The 26,421-nt window shown below is 39.9% G+C and overlaps 1 protein-coding gene across 1 annotated transcript; it reads left to right on the top strand.

Annotated features, from left to right (window-relative positions):
* The first annotated feature begins 2,499 nt into the window (after nt 1-2,499).
* Nucleotides 2,500-4,929, top strand: LOC139384880 (calcitonin-1-like). Its single transcript, XM_071129780.1, has 4 exons — nt 2,500-2,601; nt 2,719-2,812; nt 3,516-3,650; nt 4,360-4,929. The coding sequence occupies exons 1-4, from the start codon at nt 2,571-2,573 to the stop codon at nt 4,547-4,549; spliced, it is 450 nt and encodes a 149-aa protein (XP_070985881.1). The 5' UTR covers nt 2,500-2,570; the 3' UTR covers nt 4,550-4,929.
* Nucleotides 4,930-26,421: the final 21,492 nt, after the last annotated feature.

The following is a 26,421-nucleotide window of genomic DNA, read 5'->3' as shown; positions in this document are numbered from 1 at the left end:
AGCCTGCCCTACAGTATGTATTGAGTGCCATTAATGTTTGCATTCAGACACGTATGATACAGTCTCATTCTTTGACATTGAAATGATCTTTCCTAATTTGGCATTTATATTGTATTCCAATACCATAGTGTGGTATTGATTTGGGAGGCGTAATGAATGTGTGTTTCTGTCATCTCAACACCCTTTCAATAGATACAACCAACCTTATATACAGTACAGTGCATCATGTCACATGTCAGTGTTCCCTCCCTCTCTGTTCCGATAAGACAATGATTATCTGTCTCCTGATATAACTTACACCAGGTTGATGCACCGTGAGATACTCTGACCAAAATAGATTGGAAAGGTTACTGTATTGAATTGAAAGTTAGAAACGGGGAACAGAAAGTTGAGGTAGGGACTGAGATGATCCATAGATATGTGGTCATGCTGCATCTGTTCAAATATAGTTAGGCCTTTATTCTGGAGTGGCAATTAATTATAGTCAGGCAAGCTTGTACGCCTACACAACCGCAGTTTCCGCTGTCTCCGGGAGCACCGAGGGGGGTGGACCCCGGCTCTGTCCAATTTCCCTGATTTAGTGGCTCCGTCATAGGCCCGGCACTCTGTTCAATAGCACTAAAAGCCTCATCCACACTAATGGGGTTCCTCCGTGACGCAAAAGAAGACTCTTGGGCAGGATGCTTTACGATACCTTACCCAATAATGTAAAGTAAGGGGAACAAGATGATGCCCAGAGACCAACAGCTCTGTAATTGGGTCTGAGAAATTGGGCCGACTATTGTCAGCCACACCATCGATTCCCTGAAAAGAGCAGTTCAATGAGGAGTCAGTAGTGTAATGTATGGAGAAGGGGATGGGAATTGATTATGGAATATGAAGTATTAACTATGTCATTGTTCCAAAAAATACCACAAGACTAATGCCCAAGCATTTCACAGAGCTAGTTTAAACTGCCAACATCTTTGAATTTATCATGTCTAAAATGTTACACATGTCATCCATTTTTGGATGTAGAAAAGCCCTAAGAATGCTGTATATTCTGATAATCTTGTAATTCTGGTAATCAAAATTAAGCAGCCTGACCAACTCAACAATTATGTTTCAATATCATCAATTAAAATATTATAACAGTTGTTATCAAATAACCCAAACATGTATATTTTAAATTAATATAACAACACATGATCATTGCCTGATAATTCTGTAGTACATCGTTTCCCATCTCCAGTCCTCGAGTACCCCCAACAGTATATATTCTTGTTGTGGCCCAGAACAAGCACACCTGATTCTACTTGTCAACTAATCATCAAGCCCTTGACAAGTTGAATCAGGTGTTTTTGTCCGGGGCTACAACACAAATGTGTGCTGTTTGGTAACTGGAGGACCGGAGTTGGGAAAACAAAGCACGATGTAGTAGTGTTCCCAGTCTCATTCTTTGACATTGAAACAAACACAACAAATGTGTCTCAGGAGTTGGAGAGCTGCAATGTTTCTGTTTGTACAGTAGGTGGCTCTGCCAGCAAGTCCAACAAGGATGTCTTATTCTCTTGATTCCTCAAAAACATAAAGCAATGGAACATTGTTGGGACCTTTAAAATATTTAGAACTATTTTGGGACGATTTCAGTATCTGCCAGTCTGATTTGGCCCTGTCCTCAATGGAAATTATGATATCAAATGGTGCAAATGACTGGCCGATTTTTGTGAATGGAGCATTTTGTGACAGAACGATGACGTCATTTGTGTTCTATCGTCTTTACTGGTTTCTCGTAACCGCTGGACGGTACCTGATTGGCTAGTGGATGGGGCTGAACGCTCTGATTGGCTAAAATTAGATAATTAAACAACTTCTTAGTCAGTACAGAAACCCAAGTGGTAGATATATAAGACAGGGCATTGTAGCAGGGTGCAACAGATTCACAAGTTGGTCTAAAGCTTGAAGTACCTCAACTCATTCCATCTTCGTCCACGAAAACAACCAATCACGGTAAGCAGAGAATTTCAACCACTTTTCTGTGTACATGATGCATTGGGTTAGCATGGATGGGATGTCATTTCTGTGGCTATTAGATATTCTGTTAAATATGTGTTCCAGTGATGATAGAGGGGACAGAATGAGATGGCATAAACTTTGCCTAGGCCGTTGACCCTCTGTGAGATGCTGCTGAGAAATGCAGTTCAGATGGCTTTTCAAGGGTAGATGAGGTGATTGTGAGTTTAAACTACAGCTGGGTTTAGACTACAGCTCATTCCACTAATGCATGGGCTCCTGTGGGAGCCACTGACTGGCTGGCTGGCTGGGGCTCCAACTCCTAATCTAGATAGTATCTAGATAGTATCACTAATGCCTTCCTCCTCAATGTCTGGTACTGCGTCTACAAGCCCAGCTCTTCTCTTCAGTTAGAGGGGAGCACTGAGACTAGATGGCTCACTCTGATAGCAGGGAACTAGGGACTTTGGTAGGACTGTCTCATCGCAGAAGGGAAGAGAATGCATTGGGACAGGGAGAGTGAGATGGGCAGCTTCTTCACTCCCAGTAGAACAGTGAGAAACTGAACTGAAACTGAGATGGATGGAGCTTACATGCGATACATCATGTGTAGGGACATACGAAAATGTTTGTTTTGATGAAATGCTTATTTCATTCTGCTTTGAGAGAATTGTGAATGTTTTTAAAGCCAAGTTTCTGTGGTTGTGGATGTAATGTGTTTTACAGCAGGGACCATGGTTATGATGAAGCTCTCTGCCCTCCTTATTGCCTATTTCCTGGTCATTTGTCAGATGTACAGCTCACATGCAGCTCCAGCCAGGTGAGGATCAAAGCATGTTTTATAAACTGCAATGTCCAGTCAGTCACTGAAATGTATGTATAGACTACAGAGATGTTCATTTGTAGCAATCCCAAAAGGAAACGCCATCTGTTATTTCATTGATAATTTTCTAAAGAGGTATCTTGGCAGCCACATAGATCTTATGTATGCTAATTTAGATTATTTTGTTTTCAGATAACATGATGTGATTACAGAAATCCATACATTACGTTACATTAAATGCCCTCTTTTCAGTAAAACGATCCAATTGGATTACGATATCGTAATCTAATCAATCCGGTGACTCATAAAGCCATTCTATGTATAACCTCCTAACCACTTCTATCCATTTGGAGACAATCCAACTTAATGCCACAGCAATAGGCTAAGATGATTGCTATTGCATGTAGAATATTTCCAAATGGTTGTAGAATACATGGGTGTTCAATATTCCGGATAGAGAGACCCTGGTCACCGTTCTTACTACAATATTGATTTTGTCATAAAGCTCTAAGTTGGCTACCTGTCAGATTTCTAAAAGGAACACTTTTAGGAGATTGTTTTGAGTTTGGCTCGTATCCCTTAAAGCAGGAGTCAATGGCTTTTAGCTGGAGCAAACTCACATAACCTACGTCATACTATTTTTAACCCAGTGCTGGTGCAGTTCATCAAGTGATCAACCTAATTGCCTATGTGTTTTCAGAACTGGTTTAGAGTCCATGACAGACCAAGTCACGCTAACTGACTATGAAGCCCGAAGGCTACTCAACGCCATTGTCAAGGAGTTTGTTCAAATGACTTCAGAGGAACTGGAGCAACAAGCCAATGAAGGAAATAGGTAGGTACAGTTCTCCTCATCTCCACAACTTGTTTTTAATAACATTCATTTTCTCTAGGTTTACTTGGTGTATACTATATGGATGACGCATGTTCCTATTATTCAAGAAAACATATAACCCCAAATGTCTTATTAATATGTGGCCAGTCCTTTGCTGCCTCCTGTAGCAGTCAGAGCTATGGGTATTTATTAAAGACAGAGGTATGGACATCGCCCAACCATCAACAGGGAGATCTAGAGTTAAAGCATATATTCTCTGTGTTATCTATGCATGGGTTTTTGGAACACTTCATTTTAATGTATTCATTATTTAAGCATTGTTTATGAGAAAGCCTGTTGAGGAATGCTAAATGATAAATAACCCTAAAGAATGGAAGAAAGCATGGGAATTAGTGCAAGAGAAATGGGACGCATGACAGCAGTTGTGCTGTTTGTTATAATTTAACTACGATGCTATAAACAGGATTGCCGCATGAGCCTAAGTAACTGAGGTCATTATAGCTATAGACTATTTTCAATTGCCTGTGTTGGACTTGATAGCATGGCTTTAAACTGTTATTTTTATATAAATGCAAGTAAAAACTGACTTTGAAATGCATGATGTTGGAATACAGTGTTATTACTGTAGCATGTGGATAACAGCAGGATGCATCTGCATGCCATGGTTACTATGAGCCTGTTTCTGCACGTTTGTCTCTCTCTCTAACAGCCTGGATAGACCCATGTCCAAGCGTTGCTCCAACCTCAGCACCTGTGTGCTGGGCAAACTGTCACAAGAGCTGCACAAATTGCAGACGTACCCCCGCACCAACACGGGAAGTGGCACGCCTGGCAAGAAACGCAGCTTGCCTGAGAGCAACCGCTATGCAAGCTATGGAGACTCATATGATGGAATCTGAGCGGTCCTCCCCTCCATCAGCCCTAGTTAACCTGACCCCTCTGTTCCAGCCTAGCCTGATGATTGCTGATGCATGTGAATCTTGCTTGACCGACTGCAGAGAAACCTTGATGTCCCGCAATGTCCCTGCTCTCTTTTTCTTTAGTTAAAATCCCCCTTTTTGACAGAGAATAAAATATATAAGTACAAAGCAGAGTCCAATCCTTTAGATTTAGAAAGTGAATAATGATTTAGATTCACTTCCCTATCTTAAGGTGTATGATATCCCTTTACTATACAGATAATTTACAATATTTAAAAGTGTTAATCAAAACAAAAATCTTAATCAATGCTTCTTTCATCCGTGACTAGGGTTCTTGTTTAATAAACATATTTTTTTATGCCAGAACATATTTTCCTTCTTAATTATTCAAGTGAAACAAAGCCTTTTAACATCTTTAATAGTTCACAACAGTTTGAACAATATAAGCCACAGTTTATTTGCTATGTAAACGTAAATTCACAATACATTTGAGGTAAGTTGAATAACTAATTGTTTAGATCTCTGAATGTCTTTATTTTCAATTTCATGATATATATTATACATTTTCTCCAGCAAACAGTAATGTATTACCTTTGTACTTCTTATTGTAATTCATAGATTTGTATCTTTGTAATAAATCCTGAATTTAGTAGAGGTTTGTATGACCAGTCCTTTCTCTTCCTAAAAGCAGCGTTACAGCACAGAAGCGTGCGTGCAATACTGCCACATGTGTCACCCACCGCCTGGCTGACTTCCTGAACAGATCAGGAGGAATGGGCAACAGTAACTTCGTCCCCACCAACGTGGGCGCCAAGGCGTTCGGACGACGAAGGAGAGACAGCCCCATGACAGCACCTATGTGAATGTGTCAACAGGCCTCAGGGATTTGGTATAACAACATTCTACACTCCTCTCTCTTCCCCACTGCTGTGCCTCTGTCAACCTCTGTCTGTCTCTACTGTATCTCTAATGCTCTTTCCCCAGCCTCTGTCTTTCCACATCTATTCTACTTCAGTACTCTTCAGACAGTCTCTTTGTAACTTTGCCGGCCTTCAAATTTGGTCTATGTCTTATGGATGAATACAAGTTGGGAGTTAGAGTTCAGTAGAAAGGAGGATAAACAGTAATTTCCTTCCATTTTCTCTCCCTACAGAGTATGAGCCCTTTAGTGAGACAACAGTACATCCTGTCCTGAACCAACTACAGACATCTGGGAATGACAACGCTTCACTGTTTTAAAAAAACAACCTTCAAACTACCGAACTGATTTCCTGCATACCTCTTGCATACTCTGTGTTACCGATATTCATTTTTGCTCTATAACCATAAGGAGATACAACAAACTAGAAAAGATTGCAACAAAAATTAAAGAACTAACTTCTGTTATGTCAATTTTCACCAGATCATTACCCTGTACAAGCCAGTTGGTTCTGTCCCGTTTTGGCTTAGAGCACATGTACAGTTTGACCCTGACTCCCCACCCCTCCTCTCTCCTGTGTCAGCAGCACATTGCAGGGGGGCGGAGACTACATCAAGCTCCGCCCCCACAAGCTTCCCTGACCATGGCTGTGTCTTGTGCCTTGATGTTGACCACTTCTTCACGTTTCATTAATTGTACAGTATGTTTAAAGAGTGAAAGGAAAAAGATAGAAGAATCTAAATATTGTAACAATTGTGAATCTAAGCAAGATTAAAATGTATTTTAGATACATATGGGTCGGTGTACTTGTTTTATTCTGCAATGATCTATCTAAGCCCTTAGATCACAATATCTACTAAGCTAACATATGGAATTGTTTTAAGATGGTCATAAAATGGATAATTTAGCCATTTGATTTTGAATTTTAGGAGTCTCTAGGTATAAAAATAATATATATATATAAAAAAAAGAATTTGGTGCAACATAGAATTTGGTCTTTACTGCTATAGCCCAAAGAAATACATTGAATGCCACATTTGTATATGACAAAACAGACAGTCAAAAAATAAATAATAAGGAATAAGGTTTTGAAGTGACTGTCCTATATCCGGGAATCTGGTCATGTTATTAGTGGCACATTTTGCCATTATTACACCCTGGTATTGGGTTACCTTCAGACTAAAGCTTGTGTGTGTCTTAGAACAGAACAACCGACACCTTCGTGTTAGTTTGTAGCTCTGACTGTTCGGTCTGGACAGTCAGTTTTGTGAGAAGACCTCTCCGAAATGAGGACGTCTGCAAAGAGTTCAGCTTGTGGATGTCGTAGAGCCCGCCATGTTTGTCTGTCGATGGTGGTGACTTATTCGTTTGTAGCACAGATCAATCGACTCTAAGGGATTTGAATCGTAAAGAGCAGACAGAGCTGACGGTACACTACATTTAACATTTTCAACATGAGCAGTTTCTTATGGTACATGACACTTAACATTACCAACACAAGCAGTTTATTATGGTACATGGCACTTAACATTACCAACACGGGCAGTTTATTATGGTACATGACACTTAACATTACCAACACGGGCAGTTTATTATGGTACATGCCACTTAACATTACCAACATGAGCAGTTTATTATGGTACATGACACTTAACATTACCAACACTGGCAGTTTATTATGGTACATTACACTTAACATTACCAACATGAGCAGTTTATTATGGTACATTACACTTAACATTACCAACATGAGCAGTTTATTATGGTACATTACACTTAACATTACCAACATGAGCAGTTTATTATGGTACATTACACTTAACATTACCAACATGAGCAGTTTATTATGGTACATTACACTTAACATTACCAACATGAGCAGTTTATTATGGTACATTACACTTAACATTACCAACATGAGCAGTTTATTATGGTACATTACACTTAACATTACCAACATGAGCAGTTTATTATGGTACATTACACTTAACATTACCAACATGAGCAGTTTATTATGGTACATGGCACTTAATTAACATTTCCTTTATTTCCAACGTATCATGCTGTATATGCTCAGATCATCAACATAGCCTTGATCACAATGCAGTGTTCCACATTATATCACAAATATTATTTCATTGAATTTGCCCTAATGGTTACAGAACAAACATCATGCATGTATCCACATGTAAGAAAAGGTATATAGTGTTTATACACTGATCTTTCCAGGACAAAAGCAAACGGCTATTTTACAAACCACAACCACGACCATGTTGATATGGTTTATTAATAAATAAAGGTCAAATAAATAACAAATCTTACTCCCTAAACACAACAAATGAGTACCAACGATACAGAGAACGTAGTCTATACCGAACGCTCTAGTTGTATTCTCCATTGAACTTATGAAGACATCCTTTTTTCATATTTCATACTGATGTCACCAATAACATGGTAATTGGTTTCAGATCAATAATGACTTTAATAAAGGCACATATAGGTACATATGTTTCAGTATCATAGGCCTATATGTGCTGCACTAGTCTGTGAGTTAGGTATACCGATCTAGAGTATTTTCAGTGTATTTCTGTAGCCAGGTTCACGCCCAGCCCTGCCAATGTGATTTAGACAGCATCTCCATTAGCTTTGCTGTCCCCAATTTAATCAAGCGCCCACATGGTCTCTCCAAGATAATACACCCTACACAGCTAAATCACATGTCACAGAGCCACACATCGCCCACTGGGATAACTATTCTGTTATATTTACATTTATCCATGAAAAAAGAATAAAGATATTTTCATAGCACTGTTATTTTATTGTTTCACTTATTTTGAGGTTTAATGCATATTCTGTGTTGGGGTGAATAAAAATTGCAGTGACTGACATTGTTAATAATATTTCTGAAATATAATGGGACTGAGCATAAAAGTAATGAAAAGTTTTTCTGGGATACATTAAACCAAATCAAGGGATGGAAAGAGGTTTACAATCCTTATCAATAGTAGAGCTTCCACATCAGAGTTGTGTATTGGCTTTGTGAGGTAGTGATTTGCACGTAAAATATATTCTGTCGTAAAGATGGCGACAGTTACTCTGACCTCTTGTCAACAGATTGCAGACACAACTCACAAGGCCCACATGTTATTGCCTTATTAGCTCCTTTGTGCATTGTTAAAGGCAATGTAGTCTCCTGGGTCTCTGTGAAGACAGACTCTGAGTTGCAGAGCTTCACGCCTGCTTGTCTTCCCTAATTGACGTGCTTGTTCTCCCACTACTTTGACCTCTCTTTTCAGTTCCTTTTCTGGGAAAGGAGGCTCCGGTTTGTTTTCACAAGTATCAATTCATTTCAACCCCCTAAGGAGCTCTGCTTAATAAGACTGCTCCTTTTTTACACCACCGAATGAATTGTATTATAGTAATGATAACATGTTTATCAGCTTTTAATATATCCAGTGGGGAATATTGTAGCATGGCATTAGAGTTAGCAAAGCTGTTGATTTGTATGAACTACATGTATCTGTATCATGGATAATACTACAGTACATGGATGTTGTATATGGTATTTGGTATTTTATTAGGATCCCCATTAACTGTTGCAAAAGTAGCAGTTATTCTTCCTGGGGTCCACACAAAACATGAAACATGACATAATACAGAACATGAATAGACACAAACATCTCAAGGATCGAACTACATATGGATGTATACTGACGTGTGCGTTGTGTTGCATTGGAGTCATGTGCCGAATGTATGTCATATACAGTACAACACACATTGCATACTATAGGTCTGTTTTTCCGTCATCTGTATTACAAATAGCCCTCATTCTGTGTTTCATAATTCTCCCTTGTTCCTCTGAGGTAACCATCCCATCCCTCCCATCCCTCTCATATGAGAGATTACTTTTCTCCAACAAAATATGGTTTTGCAAACCTAGGCTATGGATTGAACGTGGGCGACTAAAGATATAATACAACATGGTGCATGTTATATCATTCCATGGTGTCTGAGGAATAGCACAATCCAGAAACAATGTCAACAGGATCTCTTCTCACTTTTTCATCGCTACAGGATAGTGTAGAGGTGAATTATTTATTTCCCTCTGTTACGCAATCAGACACATGGTGTCTGAGGAATTTTACCTCACAAACATTACAACACAGTTGGAATATGACTACAGGTATGTTAACTGTGACAGCAGCTTCAAGATGCATACTGTCATTTTAGACAATCGATAACGTCACTGAGGCATTGACTCACAGGAGAGTGAAATGGACACAGAAACAGTACCGCAATTTATTTATTTTTTAAAATAAAATGTCCTTTATTATTTTCTTCTAACCCTACCACCCCTCCTGTCACGTCTACTCCCACTCCTCCCCTCCGACGCTCGACGTCGCTGGTCTACTAACCACCAGCCCTGGGATCCATAGTTACGCTCACCTGGCAACCTTCATTACGCACACCTTCGCCTCATCATTAGACACACCTGGACTTCATCACTTCCCTGATTACTCCCCCTTTATCTAGCACTCCTTTGTTATCACCCATCAGGCAGTATTGTTTCTGTGTTATGTTCAGACGCTACTCTTGTTCCTTTATGATGGCGCCGGAGGGTAGGGCTGCCTTCTAATCGACTCTCTTTTTTAAAAGTATTTTTTGTCTCCCCAATTTCGTGGTATCCAATTGTTGTAGTAGCTACTATCTTGTCTCATTGCTACAACTCCCGTACGGGCTCGGGAGAGACGAAGGCTGAATGTCATGCGTCCTCCGATACACAACCCAACCAGCCGTACTGCTTCTTAACACAGCACGCATCCAACCCGGAAGCCAGCCGCACCAATGTGTCGGAGGCTACACAGTGCACCTGGCAACCTTGGCTAGCGCGCACTGCGCCCGGCCCGCCACAGGAGTAGCTGGTGCGCGATGAGACAAGGAGATCCCTACCGACCAATCCCTCCCCAACCCGGACGACGCTAGGCCAATTGTGCGTCGCCCCACAGACCTCCCGGTCGCGGCCAGTTACGACAGAACCTGGGCGCGAACCCAGGGACTCTGATGGCACAGCTTAACCACTGCGTCGGGAGGCCCTCTAATCAACTCTCAACCAATCATGCTATTGTGTTTGTTTTTTCGCGTTGTTCGTAACTTGTTTTGTACATAATGTTGCTGCTACCGTCTCTTATGACCGAAAAGAGCTTCTGGGCATCAGAACTGAGATTATTCACCTCAAATTGGACAAGGAGTTGTTCTTCAGTGAGTCAGACACGAGGGACATATTGCAAACACCCGACCAGGCCCCGATCCCCGTGATCCGCTGGAGAAGGAAACTGAGATTTAGAGGCAAAAGATTTGGGTGCCTTGCAAGGATCAGGCAACGAGTGGCTAATCTGCCCCTGCCTTCCATTCTGCTAGCTAACGTTAAATCGCTGAAAAATAAATGGGACGAACTGAAAGCACGTATATCCTACAAACGGGACATTAAAAACTGTAATATCTTATGTTTTACCGAGTTGTGGCTGAACGACGACATTAAGAACATACAGCTGGTGGGTTATACACTCTATCGGCAAGACAGAACAGGAGCCTCTGGTAAGACACGGGACGGGGGCCTATGCATTTATGTAAACAACAGCTGGTGCACGATATCTAAGGAAGTCTCAAAGTTTTGCTCACCTGAGGTAGAGTATCTCATGATAAGCTGTAGACCACACTAAATACCTACAGAGTTTTCATCTGTACTTTTCGTAGCTGTCTACATACCACCACAGAGCAGCAGATAGCCTAGTGGTTAGAACATTGGACTAGTAACCAGAAGGTTGCAAGTTTGAATCCCCGAGCTGACAAGGTCATAATCTGTCATTCTGCCCCTGAACAAGGCAGTTAACCCACTGTTCCTAGGCCATCATTGAAAATAAGAAGTTGTTCTTAACTTACTTGCCTGATGCCATAAGCAAACAGGAAACCGCTCACACAGAGGTGGTGCTCCTGGTGGCCGGTGACTTTTAACTAAGTTAAACCGAATTTCTATCAGCATGTTAAATGTGCAACCAGAGGGGAAAAATTTCTAGACCACCTTTACTCCACACACAGAGACAGGTACAAATCTGACCATAACTATGCCCTCCGGCGAACCATCAAACAGGCAAAGCATCAATACAGGACTAAGATCGAATCGTACTACAGCAGCTCCGACGCTTGTCGGATGTGGAAGGGCTTGCGAACTATTACAGACTACGAAGGGAAGCACAACCGAGAGTTGCCCAGTGACACTAGCCTACTACACGAGCTAAATAACTTGTATGCTTGCTTCGAAGCAAGTAACACTGAAACATGCATGAGCGCATCAGCTGGTCCGGATGACTGTGTGATCACGCTGCTCTCCACAGCTGATGTGAGTAAGACCTTTAAACAGGTCAACATTCACAAGGCTGCTAGGCCAGACGGATTACCAGGACATGTACTCCGAGTATGCGCTGACCAACTGGCAAGTGTCTTCACTGACATTTTCAACCTCTCCCTGTCTGACTCTGTAATACCAACATGTTTCAAGCAGACTACCATAGTCCCTCATCTTAATTTTGGGAATGATCACAAAGTTTATCCAGAACTCAGATTGGAAGGCGTGGGCTTACTTGAGAGATCTTGTTGTAATGAATATATAAGATCAATTTTTCATTCACAAAACCAACTTACACGAGAGGAAAGTTTTTCTGGCCATGCTTATTCCTGTCATTGTCTGGAAAAATGCATGGTTAAGGCCTTACAAATACTGTATACCAAACAAAGTTAAGGAAGTGCACTTCAAAATTTTACATAAGATATATCCATGTAATTCTATGATATCCAAATCTGTGGCTATTGATGATTTTTTCTGTGAAAAAAAACGTGAGAATCTGTCTCACTTGTTCTTTGAATGTAAATTTGTGTCAGAATTTTGGGAAAACCTTGCAAAATACTTATTTACCATTATGAACACTGCCTGTGTTTTTGACATGAAAGATATAATATGTTACTATTGCAATGATAACACGACCACTGAAATGATTGTTAATTTTTTTCTTCTTGTTCTTGTTCATACACAAACAAAAATTCCAAAATTCTATACCAATATTACAAATCTTTCTGATTGAATTAAATGTTCTTATTAAAACATTAACCCTAGTGAATAACAACAAGATTAACATCTTCCTGAATCATTATAATTCGATTTTTTCGAATACAACTGCACTAAAATTGTTTATTTTTTGTACTAATTTATTGATATTTTTTGTATGTTTGAGTATTTTCTTGTTAATACCTGTGTTTTGTTTTGTTAGACATGTTTGATGTAGCAATGTAAGTTGTTTTTTGTATTATGAAAAAACATTTTTTATTTTAAATACCATAGTCCCTGTGCCAAAGAACACTAAGGTAACCTGCCTAAATGACTACCGACCCTTACTACTCATGTCTGTAGCTGTGAAATGCTTTGAAAAGCTGGTCATGGCTCACATCAACACCATTATCCCAGAAACCCTAGACCCACTCCAATTTGCATACCGCCCAAACAGATCCACAGATGATGCAATCGCTATTGCACTCCACTCTGCCCTTTCCCCCCTGGACAAAAGGAACACCTACAGTATGTGAGAATGCTATTCATTGACTACAGCTCAGCGTTCAACACCATAGTACCCTCAAAGCTCATCACTAAGCTAAGGATCCTGGGACTAAACACCTCCCTCTGCAACTGGATCCTAAACGTCCTGACGGTCCTCCCCCAGGTGGTAAGGGTAGGTAACAACACATCCGCCACGCTGATTCTCAACACAGGGGCCTCTCAGGGGTGCATGCTCAGTCCACTCCTACACTCCCTGTTCACCCATGACTGCACGGCCAGGCATGACTCCATCACCATCATAAAGTTTGCTGATGACACAACAGTGGTAGGCCTGATCACCGACAACAATGAGACAGCCTATGGGGAGGAGGTCAGAGACCTGACCGTGTTGTGCAAGGACAACAACCTCTCCTTCAATGTGATCAAGACAAAGGAGATGATTGTGGACTACAGGAAAAGGAGGACCGAGCACACCACCATTCTCATCGACAGGGCTGTCGTGGAGCAGGTTGAGAGCATCAAGTTCCTTGGCGTCCACATCACCAACAAACTAAAATGGTCCAAGCACACCAAGACAGTCGTGAAAAGGGCACGACAAAACCTAGTCCCACCCTTCAGCTACCCTCAACACCTTCCATCTATCCTGTTTGGATTTCTATTTGCCATCTACTTTTCAACTGTGCCGTGATGTTTCACAAAAGTTCTGAACCTATATACGTTTTTGGAACACAGTATATCTTACATTAGTTATGTTGTTTCATTTTTAGTCCCTCCTTCTCAGCTCCCCTCAAATCTCTGAACACCCTCCAGTTTTTCTACAGATTGCGAAGTAAACATTTTTGCTAAGAGTATTATTAAATTATTGATCGATTGACTATGACCTTTCAAATTACCCAGCAGTGCTATTTGCAGAGTTAGCTCCAGGCAAATGTGGCAATTATTCAGCCATTCCTGAACCTGCGATCAAAAACAAGCTACATATGAAGCTACATATGGACAGTAACAAAACAAATGATCTAATGATTCTGTCTCTTCGCAGCAAAATCTGCAGAGCTGGGATGGTTGTATCACCCGTATATATAACATTCTGATCATTTTAATTGAAAAAGTCTACGTTTTGAATCTGTGTCATTTTGTGTATAAGTTCATAAACCATGTGCCATGGAATCATGTGCCAACTTTTTAGAGTTATTGTTAAAGACTTTTTGAGAACATGTATGTCGAGTCCTGGTGCCTTTTACATCCACAAAGACATATGACATGTTAGCTAGCTGGATGTATAGTACTGTGATTGGTTGTCTTTGAGGCTAGGGAGATGAGTGTGGACATGCATTGAGACAAGCAGAAAGGGGCCTCTACTGTCTGATATAGTGTACGCACCTTACACTTAAGCAGAGACATTTCCATTATTCCATTATTGTGAGCACAATGCTAAAGTCTAATATTATCAGTCATTACACAGACAAGAAAATAATATTATTTTCACCCAAATTTGAGGCTATGGGATCTGGAGCCATGGTGCTTTCTGGAGTCATGATTGAAATCGACTCAGTAGTGGGTAAGTCAGCGCGCTAATCAGAGCACCAAATCAGACACCAAATCAGAGCAACAAATCAGAACACCAGAAATGGAGGAACATTACCTTCTGAGTATTCTGGAAACTCCCAGTGTTATGACTGGATGGGAATTATAGATGGTTATGATTTTATGGAAGTCCGTAGGTTATTCAAGGTAACAGTGTCTAAAGTACAAAGTACAAAATCAATATCCTGAAGACACAATGGATGTACACTAGCCATGCCTCCTGTTAATGTTACAGTGTGAAAAAAATGGATACAACCTCATAATTACTGAGTGAGATGCACAGTACCATTTCGTAAAAGAGCCTTGTAAAATGGATATACAGTATGTGCTAATTGGCACATTTACTGTAAACAGCAATGCTGTAATTTCTCTACCGCAGGATGTCATTAGTTAAATGGACTACAATAAGTCTTCACCTCCATGCCTCACTGTTGGAGAATAGAAAGATCTCAACTGGATCGATCAGTAAAGAAGGCAGAATTAAGTTGCGAGCACTTAAGATAATCAAGCTGTGGAGTCACTGAGTGGAAGGCATCCAATGAATTTGAATATAACAAATATGATAATTCTGGCTGGCTGGACACTGTTACTGCAATTTATTAATGAGGCAAAACATAGACCTATACCATTACTCCATATACAAATGTATACATACAAACATCAATTTACAGACACACACAAACAATGACTACATCTAATCTGCCCAGACCCGCATGCTCACACCTCCATCCCAAGTGCCTGCATTATTATTTGCCACTTGGCCTTAAATTGTTCTAATTTATTTTTCTTGGTCGCCCATGCTATTTTTGAAGGCATTCAGTTGTTCAACTGACTATGTATCCCCCTATCCCTTTCAAATTTGAAATAATAAATCATTAGATTTTTCCATTGTGTCAATGATGGCGGGTTGATTGACTTCCAAGTTTTTAATATACGTTTTTTCAAGATGAGTGATGAGAAGAGAATCGTCCAGCCGCCCATTGGGTATCTCACTACCCCACCATATGCCATGTCTTGAACAGTGAATGCTTCTCAGAGAAGGAAGGGGAGGACCAACCTCCTCAGTTCATTTCATTTCATTTAAAAAAGTTATCATTTTTTTAGATAAAACTATACTAAATATAATCACGTCTCCAAATAACTGATTAAAACACACTATTTTGCAAAGAAGGTCTACAGTTGGCTCATAAGCACTCTGTTGAGTAGCACCATGGTGTAGCTGGAGGACAGCTAGCTTCTGTCCTCCTCTGGGTACATTGACTTCAATACAAAACTTAGGAAGCTCATGGTCCTTCCATAGACTTACACAGTAATTATGACAACTTCCGGAGAACCTCCTCCAGCCTGTCAAAGTTGTTCACCTAATCAAAGGATCAGAGAATTAATCTAGTACTGAAAGCATAAGATACAGCTAGCTAGAACTGCAGTGTATAAAATGTGGTGAGTAGTTGACTCAAAGAGAGAGAAAGACAAAAGTTGAACAGTTTGAACAAATTATGTTTTTCCAAAATGAAGGAGAAGAAAGAGAGAAATAGAGAGAGATTTCTTCATTTTTTTTCACTTTCAGTTTCACTTACTTAGCTTGCAAATACAGCTAGCTAGTTTAGTATACTGAAACACACTGCTCAAACAGAGGGATGCTATGTTAGCTGGCTGGCTATTACTTTCCAACACAACACTGGAACTCTTCAAAGTCAAGGTAAGCTTTTGATATTACTAATTTATTGGCACCGGGGCCTGCCGGTGTAACTGTACTGACTGTACACTAACATTACTGCATGATTGTAGCGAGTTTACTAACATGTTATTTCTATTTGCTATGCTGACTATGACGTTACTTTAGCTAATAGGGTCACAACGATGTAGGCTGTGTGCAGCGGTTTAATTTGGAACGTTTTTTTCCACTGGTCACTTAAAGCTGATGTGTGGTGCATTGAAGTCCACAAACAAATGGAGGAGATGAGAGGAGGAGAGGGTATAGATGCGAAAAGGAATACAATGTGGCTGCTATGAAAGTGAACTGTGTTTACGCATGATCAGGGTGTATTCATTCCACCGATTCTGTTGAAAAACTTTTCTTAAACGGAAGCAAACGGAACAAAACGGGGATATACCTAACTGCATAACTGCGAACTTTCAGACTATTCTCTTTTATTTATTCCTCGAAAGAAAATACCATTGCCTTTAATTGGCACTGTAACAGCAAACACACTTTAGCTTCTGTAATGTCTATGCTGGTCCCTATGCAACAGTGATCTGTATAACAACATGGATATACTCTATGTCTGTAGTTATAGAGCATACAGCATGGGGTGTTGTAAGATGCCTGTGGCATTAATGATGTTGACTCAAACATAATGACACCAATGATGAGGAGATGAATGTCTGTGTACTATGGTAAAATATGATTATGTTTGGTTGTGCAGATCTCAGCTATACTGTGTCTTTTAGTCGACACTGAGGTGAAGACAAATTTGTGATAATTGTGTAATCATGTCATCCTGGGCTTGGTGGATAGCCTGACCGCCATACCACATCTCTCACTGCAATCAAGCTGTGTCATCCAACGGTTTCTAGCATACTCTTAGTGATCCCATGGGGCTGTCTAAAAGGAGTCCTACTTTATTTGTTACATTATTGATTTGTTTTCTATTTTACTTGGAATAATTGAAACCACAGTTAGCTACTCTAAAAAATATTCATAACGATATACAAACTCTCTAAACCCAAGTGGTCTTCTTAATGAGTAGGAGTCTGAAACTGATCAACATAACTGTGCAGTATTGGCTCCTTCAGCTCTGCTTCTACATGTATACTGGTTGGCTGTTGATAATTGTTTTGATTGAAGCAGAACATGGTACACATCTCCTAACGAGATCAGAAGAGGAATATATGAAAGCTAATATAAGTAAGCTCCTCTTTCCTGAATGGTACCGAGGGGCAGCTTGGGAGCGAAACAAATATATTTATTTTTCATGTTGGTATCTGTAACTCGTGTTAATAGAAAATGAAATGGAAACGTTGGCCCAAAACCAGATGACACATTGCTGCCTGGCTACACAAACAGGAACTACATCAGTGTGTAGTCTAAGATGTTAGAGTGAATTATCATGAAAGCTGTAGACACGAAAAGACAGATTTTCACCTATTTACAGCATCTAAAAACTGTCATACCTGTTTGTCAGTGTCTTCATGGAGAATATACGTAGGCCTACTTGGCAAACGAGATGAACAATGACGTATATTCTTCCTTGTAAAGCCAAAGTATGGGCGCTATGAAAGTGACATGAATAGGAATGTTACGAATTGTTTTCAACGTGTCCCTGTTTCACAGACACATAAAATCATTCATTCTTCACCCTTCAATGCTAACAGGGTGACAGTGTAGAATTGCAATCTGTTCAGTGGATAAAATGGGATTGTGTTTTTGATACCATCTTCAACTGAACGCCGCTGAGCCCACACAGAGTGGATATCAACACAAGCCCATGCAACTAAACTGAATGTAATCCCAGTTAAACTAAAGTCTCATTAGACCTGAACTCTACATGGAGGACCTCGCCAAATCACTACCTGTTCAATAAAATCACACACATGTCCATTCCAAACTACAATTGGTTTGTTCAGATTGACTTAAGAAACGTTTTTGATTTATTGAAAATGGATTCATGTTGCGATTGTGGCATTGCATCATTGAAATATTGTTCTTAATGTGAAGTTCACACACAATCCTCTGGTTATTCATATATGCCTATTGTTCAATTAAACCAGAGGATCTAAAATAGTGTACAAGAGATCATACAAAATATTTGTGGCTCTTCTCACAATATGTGTGGCACTTATGTGGATGATGTTAAAAATATTTGTTGGTCTGATGTGATTTAAAGGAACATCCAGATGCTGCACTTGATTCATTTATGCTCCTGTTAAGAAACTAACTGTTCAGAACTGTTAAGGCTCCATGGATTGATGAGGAATTGAAAAACTGTAAGGCTGAAAGAGATGGGGCAAAAGGAGTGGCTAATAAGTCTGGCTGCACATCTGACTGGTGGACTTACTGCAAATTTGAGAAATTCTGTAACTATACTTAACAAAAAAGAAGAAACTGTATTATGAAGCCAAGATCAATTATATAAAGAATTATGAAAAAAAACATTCAATTAAATTATGGGCAGAAAGACAAATTCAACTCCATCTTTCATCGAATCAGATGGCTTATTCTTCACAAAACCATTTTATGTTGGCAATTATTTTAATGATTTCTTCATTGGCAAAGTGTGCAAACTTAGGCAGCAAATGCCAACAATGAACAGTGAGCTATTGTAGTCATGTTTAAAAACAATTGTTAAAGTTAGTGTGGGAGAGGTGGAACATTTATTTTTATCGATCAATAATGACAAACCTCCTGGCATTGACAACTTAGATCAAAAGTTACTGAGGATGGTAGCTGACTCTATAGCCACTCCTATCTGTCATATCTTTAATCTGAGCCTAGTGGAAAGTCTTTGTCCTCAGGCCTGGAGGGAAGCCTCAGTCATTCCACTACCCAAGAGTGGTAAAGCGGCCTTTACTGCAGACCTGTCAGCTTGCTGCCAGCTCTTAGTATACTGTTGGAAAAAATGGTGTTAGACCAAATACAATGCTACTTCTCTGTAAACCAATTAACAACATACTTCCAGCATGCTTATAGAGAAGGGCACTCAACATGTACTACACTGACACAGATGATGGATTTTTGGTTGAAAGAAATTGATAATAAGAATATTACAGGAGCTGTACTGTTAGATTTCAGTGGAGCCTTTGATATTATTGACCATAACCTGTTGTTGAGAAAACGTACAGTATGTGATATGGCTTTTCAACCTCTGCCATATTGTGGATTCAGAACTATCTATCTAATAGAATAGAGGGTTTTCTTTAATGGAAGCTTCTCTAATGTCAAACATGTAAATCGTGGTGTACCGCGGGGCAGCGTAAGTGAACAGCAAACCTGGTTTCAAAAAAACAAATAAAGCAACACCTCACAACACAGCACTCTCTCCCATGTGGCCTACTTGTTGTGTGTATGTACTGTGTACCTGATAGATGCACACACACACACAGTACACTACATGCAAATTGTAAAGTAAAGTATTTTGTCTGTAATGTCTTTTTCGATATATGCCGGACCCCAGTAAGACTAGCTGTCAACATTGACATTGGCTGATGGGGATCCTAATAAATCAAATCAAAAACCGCAACCAAAAAGGACATCCCCAATATGACTTATACTGTACACAATCAATTGACAGGACCTTTTTACCAAGACACCTCCATGGTATGTATTTATCATTTATTGTTGTGATTGTAAGAGGTTTTATTTATAATATAGCTATACTTAAACAGAGTCTGTAGACCTACAGTCATGACATGTCTCAGTGAGTTCCTCACTCCCTTTGCTTCACCAATTGGCTGATCTGAGAATGCGCTCTGAACTCCTGAACCATTAAATTGCAATGACTCATAGTTTGTCCATCATCCTTCAACAATTCATATTCTGATTACCAATAAGCCATGAAATGGAGGAGAATAGACTGTCCATGTACCTTGATCAAATGCACTCTGAGTAGGAGGAACTAGTGTTGCATGAGGAACATGACCTTAACAAGACTTTATTCCTCAAATGGCTTTAAAAAAATTCTTTGCTAGTTGGATTGGATAATCTTATTCTGAATTCAAGCATTAATGGTCCATATCAAGCATAAAACATGTATTTTACAAACCAATGAAATAATGCTTCAATTCATTACTAGCTGGGGTCGTCCCCATAGCCTTAGGCATTCATGTGTAATAATTGTAATGGCATGCTCTAAAATGCTCATCACATTTGCGTTAGCTTTACTTCGTGGTAATACTTGTTATCGAAATGCCACAGGGTGCTAGGAACAAATTACTAGTAAAATGATCTTAAAAAATCCCATCAGAATAATTTACATCCATTGCATACTTACAGTCAATTTATGCAGGTTCTGGTTTCGCAGGGGTTAAGAACTGAGCATGTTAGAACAAGACATTTGGAGTTACACAATCAGTCTTTATTCTGATTCATGTTCTATAGCATTTAACACAAAAAACCTTCAGGATCTGAATAATGATATAAAGTAGAAGTCGGAAATGTACATACACCTTGGCCAAATATATTTAAACTCACAATAAGTTGGGTGAATTTTGGCCCATTCCTCCTGACAGAGTTTGTAGGCCTCCTTGCTCGCACACGCTTTTTCAGTTCTGCCCAAACATTTTCTATAGGATTGAGGTCAGGGCTTTGTGATGGCCGCTCCAATACCTAGACTTTGTTGTCCTTAAGCCGTTTTGCCACAAATTTGGAAGTATGCTTGTGGTCATTGTCCATTTGGAAGACCCATTTGCGACCAAGTTTTAACTTCCTGACTGATGTCTTGAGATGTTGCTTGAATATGTCCACATCATTTTCCTACCTCATGATGCCATCTATTTTGAGAAGTGCACCAGGACCTCCTGCAGCAAAGCACCCCCACAACATGATGCTGCCATCCCTGTGCTTCACGGTTGGGATGGTGTTCTTCGGCTTGCAAGCCTCCCCCTTTTTCCTCCAAACATAACGATGGTCATTATGGCCAAACAGTTCTATTTTTGTTTCATCAGACCAGAGGATATTTCTCCAAAAAGTACGATCTTTGCCCTCTTTATGGTGGTTTTGGAGCAGTGGCTTCTTCCTTCCTGAGTGGCCTTTCAGGTTATGTCGATATAGGACGAGTTTTACTGTGGATATAGATACTTTTGTACCTGTTTCCTCCAGCATCTTCACACTGTCCTTTGCTTTTGTTCTGGCATTGATTTGCACTTTTTGCACGTTCATCTCTAGGAGAGCGGTATGACGGCTGCGTGGTCTCATGGTGTTTATACTTGCGTACTATTGTTTGTACAGATGAACATGGTACCTTCAGGCGTTTGGAAATTGCTCCCAAGGATGAACCAGACTTGTGGAGGTCTACATTTTTTTCTGAAGCCTTGGCTGATTTCTTTAGATTTTCACATGATGTCAAGCAAAGAGGCACTGAGTTTGAAGGTTGGCCTTGAAATACATCCACAGGTACACCACCAATTGACTCAAATTATGTCAATTAGCCTATCAGAAGCTTCTAATGCCGTGACATCATTTTCTGGACTTTTCCAAGCTGTTTAAAGGCACAGTCAACTTAGTGTATGTAAACTTCTGACCCACTGGAATTGTGATACAGTGAATTATAAGTGAAATAATCTGCCTGTAAACGATTGTTGGAAAAATGACTTGTGTCATGCAGAAAGTAGATGTCCTAACCGACTTGCCAAAACTATACATTTGTGGAGTGGTTGAAAAACGAGTTTTAAATAATCCAACCTAAGTGTATGTAAACTTCCGACTTCAACTGTACATGTACCAAAGTATGACAAGCTATGTCACCCCATGGGAAAGAAAAACACACAAAAACCAAATGTTTCCTGAGCAGGCGAGGAAGAGCAAGCTGGACATGATTCATCTATTAAACGTGTGACACATGTTTAGGAAATGTTTAGAAGAGGAGAAGCCGAAGAGAATACCCCCATATTCATATAATATCATGTCTCCACTTACTGGAGATGTGGTGTCTCCTTCAACAGTTTCTGACAAATAGTTTCCGTTCATCCAGGCTCTCTGTTTGGAATAGAAAATATACAAAAGAGCATTTGCAAGTAAATAGCAAGTGTGGTTTCTTTATTGATTTATCATTTTTAACAACACTGATGTTGATCACTTACTAGAACTAATGATAAAAAGACAGATGTTGTTTTCCTCCAAGTTATATGGAAATGTCAGTGGACTGGGAGCAATGTTCTGTCAACCCCGCCCAAATGCCCAACATATCACATCATGGCCTTTCAATGACCAGATAATACAATTACAAAGAATGTGAATGTTACAGACATATTTTTCAAACTGAATATGCTAATTACATTTTAATCAACTGGGCTTCCTATTTCAAATACTTATTCAGTACTTAATTAAATTAATTACATCTTAATAACACACATATGTTTTTTTTATGTGAATAAACTACAGTGTTGAGTCATTTTAACCCAGCCCATAATGGCTTGATCAGGGACTGCTCTTTCTAGAACCCAGTGTGTAGACTGTCCATCTCACCTTACCCTTCAATCTCTCACTCACCCAAGTAAAACTCTTATGTGGTTAAGGACAAAACACACCGGGCTGACTAATGGTTAAAAGCAGCGAGTGGTTGTCATTTTCTGTTAGTTTTCAGACTATTCTACGTGAATAGACTATCTATGTTTAATCGCAGCAGGTGATCTTCTGTGCACGACCAGTGTTTGTTATGGTGTGTTTCTGTCTTGTCTGTCTGTCCTTATAGACAAATAGATCCTATAGCTCCACAGAGATAAGAAGGCCAACGTCAAGTGTTGTGAACACCCAGATACCATTAGTTGAGTGGCCAGTCCACACTCTTCCTAAGAGTCTTCCTGTACTGTCTTTAAACCCACACACACCCATCCTCCATCAGATACGCAAACAGCCTCACAGTCTGCCGTGCACTGGGACTGGGAGAGACTGGGAGTGCAGCATCACAGTCTGCCGTGCACTGGGACTGGGAGAGACTGGGAGAGCAGCATCACAGTCTGCCGTGCACTGGGACTGGGAGAGACTGGGAGAGCAGCATCACAGTCTGCCGTGCACTGGGACTGGGAGAGACTGGGAGAGCAGCATCACAGTCTGCCGTGCACTGGGACTGGGAGAGACTGTTTGTGGGGTGGACGGCATAGAGACAAGGACAGTCCTATTGTTAAGCCGATTAGAGGTTAAAAGCGTTATTCCACATATGACACCTAACATAGAAAAGTGTGTCCATTTCCTGCTCTGAGACTTTATGTAGACCAGGCATATGAATTACACGTTGAAATCAGCTGTCTGTGTGCTTTGCCACTCAGGCCAGAGGGACAGTTGTTTCTTTGATAGTGCCCAAATCAAATCAAATCTAAATTTGATCTGATTTGATTTGGGCTCTATCAAAGAAACAACTGTCTCTGTGGATTGTGGAGGCAATTTTTTGAGGGGGTGCATGCAAGGGTTGTGACCATGTTGCTATGGAGGACATCTGGGCCGAAGTCAGCTGGTGATCACTGTATATTTCAGTTCAGGTTTCTAATGAGGATGTTAAAGGTTCTTCTCTGACACAAAGTATTGGAAGTTAATGTAGTTGGTGGGTCTTTCACGCTTGCTGCAGGATGCACCACCAGTGTGCTGCTATGCCTGTATGGCCCTTTATACTTGACTTCCTCAATGAGCTATAGTTGAACACATGCAGTTATATGCTAAGTCAACAGCCCCCCGTTGGGCTGGCGTGTCACATTTAATCACATTCAACCCGACCATGTAACACACAACATGCCCATAGCATGGTCATATGTTTCATTCCCCTTCCACTGTTTTCAACACTGTTGTTAATGTTGAAAAGAAGAGGGTGACGAGCTCTCTGTAGGTTGACATTTTATTGATCAACTCTTATACTAAGTGAAGGGCACTCATGGTGAAGGCGCAGGCCTATAGCCTACATTAAACTGTTTGATATTAGGCCTATCAATTAGGCCTATCAATTCGGCCTATCAATTACACAGCAAACTATCAGCAATAATTAGGCTATATTTAGAGTTGGAGAACTGACCACTTCCTCAGGTGGTGAAATAGTCCCAAATTAATGATCTTATCTGATAATTAAAAAAGGTATAGTCAAATTCATATCTATATTGACATTTTTTAAATTTGAATATTCTGAAACCCTATTTCGACAGTCACTGTTTAAGGTTGCGCCTCTTGATCTTGAATCATGCATTCCTGCTTGGACATGTTAATTTGTTTAAACAATGTATTTCTTAAATTTTAGTAGTCTATTACACTTAGAATGAAGCACTTTGAATGGGTTTAGATACAATCATTAGACTACTTTTTTTTTTATATTGCCTGACCCCACAAAAAAATCTTGACGTGACCAAATCATAAGCTTGTGCCACCAATTAAAAACTGAAGGAAAACATTAGTATGGAGCCCCGTGATGCTCTCACACACAGAATATAAAACATGTGAATTATGAGATCTGAATGCTTTCACACTAACCATGTCTGTAAATAGTAATGTTACTACATGTAAATGAAATAATTAGTGGCATATTTTTTAAACATTTTAAAATATGAGTGTTAGAAGTGAATGTGATCCAAATGTAATCAGATACTTTTACTCATTTTGTGTAATCCAAAGGATTACGTTACATTTTACTTTATTTTTCATGTATGTCACACCCTGACCATAGTTTGCTTTGTATGTTTCCATGTTTTGGTTGGTCAGGGTGTGATCTGAGTGGGCATTCTATGTTGGATGTCTTGTTTGTCTATTTCTATGTCTGGCCTGATATGGTTCTCAATCAGAGGCAGGTGTTAGTCATTGTCTCTGATTGGGAACCATATTTAGGTAGCCTGGGTTTCACTGTGTGTTTGTGGGTGATTGTTCCTGTCTCTGTGTTTTGTACCAGATAGGGCTGTTTTTGGTTTTCCACATTTATTGTTTTGTAGTGTTCGTGTTTATCTTTTTGTTATTAAACATGAATCAAAGAAACCACGCTGCATTTTGGTCCGCCTCTCCTTCACCACTAGAGAACCGTTACAATGTAACTGTAATTAGTAAAGGATTACAGTTACAATGTAACTGTAATTAGTAAAGGATTACATTTTTCATGTAATCCACCCAACCCTGCAAATAATCATACATACTTGTTACTAAAAAAAATATTATTTTGAACTATTTTACTGTGGAGAGTTAAACACTTAGACAAGGGGCTTGTGATTATTTGATTTAGTATCATTTTATTTAAAGAAATGAACACATTGAATTAGTTTGATGGTTCGAAAACAGTTCAGGCCTAATTGTATAACAGTTGAAATAAGACTCCATTAGTGAGGTTGGTCCCTTAAGTTCTGATGACACTATAACGATTAGGGAAAGATGTCATAAATTGGTGCTGCTCAGTAGCACTGTACATAATTGTGGGGTGGACGGCAATAATTCATATTTTCAGTTTCCAGTACTGTTTCTTGCCTCAACTACTTCTCGTCTGTTTTGGAAGTCTTTGCTCAAATACATATCAATTTCACTGAGTTCATGAGCACAAGATATACTGCCCTGTTTTGGCTAACAGACAACAATTCTATCAGGTCTTTCAGGCGAGCTATGGGCATAACTGTCAAATAATCCAGTCATTACTCCTAAAGGAACAGGGACAGTACGGAGGACCAAAACAACATCTGACCTGCCATCAAGCGACACATGAGAAGAGACACACTAGGTATGTAGTATGATATACACCACTGGTGTGCATGGCCAAAGAGCTGTTTTCTTGGCATCCAACAAATGTAAATGCCTGGAGTTTACGAAACAGCATTGGCACTTGGATTGCTTTAGTCAGATGACATGAAAATAGAGCTCTTTGGCCATGCACACCAGTGGTGGGTTTGGCGTCGAAATGAGTATGCATGCATGAGCAGAAAATAACCCCATACCTACTGTAAAATATGGTAGTGGATCGTTGATGTTATGGGGCTATTTTGCTTCCACTGGCCCTGGGGCCCTTCCTAAAGTCAGTGGCATCATGAACTTTACCCAGTACAAGGACATTTTTGCAAAAAACCTAGTTGCCTCTG

This window comes from Oncorhynchus clarkii, chromosome 26 (assembly GCF_045791955.1).
Source record: "Oncorhynchus clarkii lewisi isolate Uvic-CL-2024 chromosome 26, UVic_Ocla_1.0, whole genome shotgun sequence".
NCBI classification, from domain to species: domain Eukaryota; kingdom Metazoa; phylum Chordata; class Actinopteri; order Salmoniformes; family Salmonidae; genus Oncorhynchus; species Oncorhynchus clarkii.
Note: the sequence above shows the minus strand (reverse complement) of the source record. Positions and strands in the feature narration are given on the sequence as shown.

Bases quoted from the DNA above. Each gene is read 5' to 3' on its own strand.
- LOC139384880 (XM_071129780.1), top strand. From the start codon at position 2,571: ATGGATGGAGCTTACATGCGATACATCATGT. The intron at 2,813-3,515 runs GTGAGGATCAAA...ATGTGTTTTCAG, and splicing joins TCACATGCAGCTCCAGCCAG to AACTGGTTTAGAGTCCATGA. The intron at 3,651-4,359 runs GTAGGTACAGTT...TCTCTCTAACAG, and splicing joins CAAGCCAATGAAGGAAATAG to CCTGGATAGACCCATGTCCA.